Genomic DNA, 1656 nt, shown 5'->3' with positions numbered 1-1656 from the left:
GCGGGAAGGAAGCGGTACGGCTGCTCCTGTTTTTGGCGGATGGAAGAGTCTTTTATTTCAGCTGAACTGAGGTTGGGAGGAGGATGCGGCCCGCTCTGATGCTCCGTCTGCTTTCCCAGCAGATGGCCCGGGGCTGGCGGAGGCGGCCGGCGGCGGGGCGCGCAGGCTGCGCACGGCTTACACCAACACGCAGCTGCTGGAGCTGGAGAAGGAATTCCACTTCAACAAGTACCTGTGCCGGCCGCGCCGCGTCGAGATCGCGGCCTTACTGGACCTCACCGAGAGGCAGGTCATAGTCTGGTTCCAGAACCGGCGCATGAAGCACAAGCGGCAGACGCAGCACCGAGAGCCGCCCGACGGGGAGCCAGCCTGCCCGGGCTCCCCTAGAGGACCCCGGCGAGCCCGCTTCGGAACCCGCGCCAGCCCCGGCCCGCCTCTCCGCCCCGCGGGCGGGGGCGGGGAAGCCTGCTCTCACCCGTCCGAGGTCGCGCCAGGCCCCCTGGGGCGCTCCGTGCGCCCCCGCCCGTTGACCTCCTCGCCCCGGACGGCGCGGGGACGCCCGAGCCCCGGCTGCGCCCCTGCGCGGGGCCCGCGGGCTTGGAAACCCGAGCTGTTTGCCCCGAGGACGCCTTCCCTGAGCGGCAGGATTTCGCCCTTTCCTTGCCCGACCTCAACTTCTTCGCGGCCGACTCCTGTCTCCAGCTGTCCGGAGGCCTCTCCCCCAGCCTGCAGGGCTCGCTCGACAGCCCTGTGCCCTTCTCCGAGGAGGACCTGGACTTCTTCACCAGCACCCTCTGTGCCATCGACCTGCAGTTCCCCTAACCTTCTCCTCCCGGCCTCTCTGCCCCCCACCCCAGGGCCTCCTAGGACCCCCCAGCCCCCAAGTGGTTTAGACTTCTTTATGTATTTTGCTAAAATTCAGGTATTATTGAATTAGCGTTTAATCCACGTCCTTTCTTCTCTCTCTAAAATATTGGATACTCGGGCGTCTTTTGGAAACCGCAGAAAAATTCCGTTCGGTAGACTCCTTCCAACGAAATCTCAGGAATCATTACACTGTAAGGGGCGGGGCGGGGCTTTTCTTTAAAAAGAACTAGAGGAGCCTATTTTCCACTTTTTTTAAGTTTTAGGACGTAGATTATTTATTAAAACTCTTTAATAATAGGAAAAGGGGAAAGTATTTATTGTACATTATTTTCATAGATTAAATAAATGTCTTTATTATACGAACACGAGTGCTTGTGTTGGGACGCAGCCCCTCCCCCCGAAGCCCTGAGGCCGGCCTGACGCCCTCGGTTCTCCCGGGGCTTGGTCTGGTCCCGGGCTGGCTGAGTCCGCGTGGTACAAAAATGGCCCCACTTGGCCACCCACCGCTTCTCCTCCCGCAGCTCCGAGCCTGCAGGGAGGTTTGCTGGAGCCTGGGTCACCTCGCCACCGCCCCACCGCTGGCCTCTGGCCCCGCGCGGGTGTTCCGGGCCTCGGCTTGGAAAGGTGGGCGGTGCAGGGAGAGGTGTGCGGCCCACGGGAGAGGGTGCAAGGAGCGGAGGCCTCGGGCACGCGCGTGGGAGCCCGGGCCGAGGCCGCAGAGACGCCATGGAATTGGGAGGGGGCCCGGGGCTCCGGGCTCCTGAGCTCCAAGCGGGTGGAGGGCTGCTC

The 1656-nt window shown here is 63.0% G+C and overlaps 1 protein-coding gene across 1 annotated transcript; it reads left to right on the top strand.

Moving 5' to 3' along the window:
• Positions 1 to 70: 70 nt before the first annotated feature.
• HOXB2 (homeobox B2) lies at positions 71 to 1106 on the top strand (the record flags this gene model as incomplete). The annotated part of the gene is given in 4 exon segments (XM_023762597.1): positions 71 to 382; positions 384 to 452; positions 455 to 577; positions 580 to 1106. Coding segments are annotated over 4 exon segments (747 nt in total), but the record flags the coding sequence as incomplete, so codon positions are not given.
• Positions 1107 to 1656: the final 550 nt, after the last annotated feature.

This window comes from Myotis lucifugus, unplaced genomic scaffold (assembly GCF_000147115.1).
Source record: "Myotis lucifugus unplaced genomic scaffold, Myoluc2.0 scaffold_254, whole genome shotgun sequence".
NCBI lineage: Eukaryota > Metazoa > Chordata > Mammalia > Chiroptera > Vespertilionidae > Myotis > Myotis lucifugus.
This window is presented reverse-complemented; position numbering and strand designations above follow the sequence as displayed.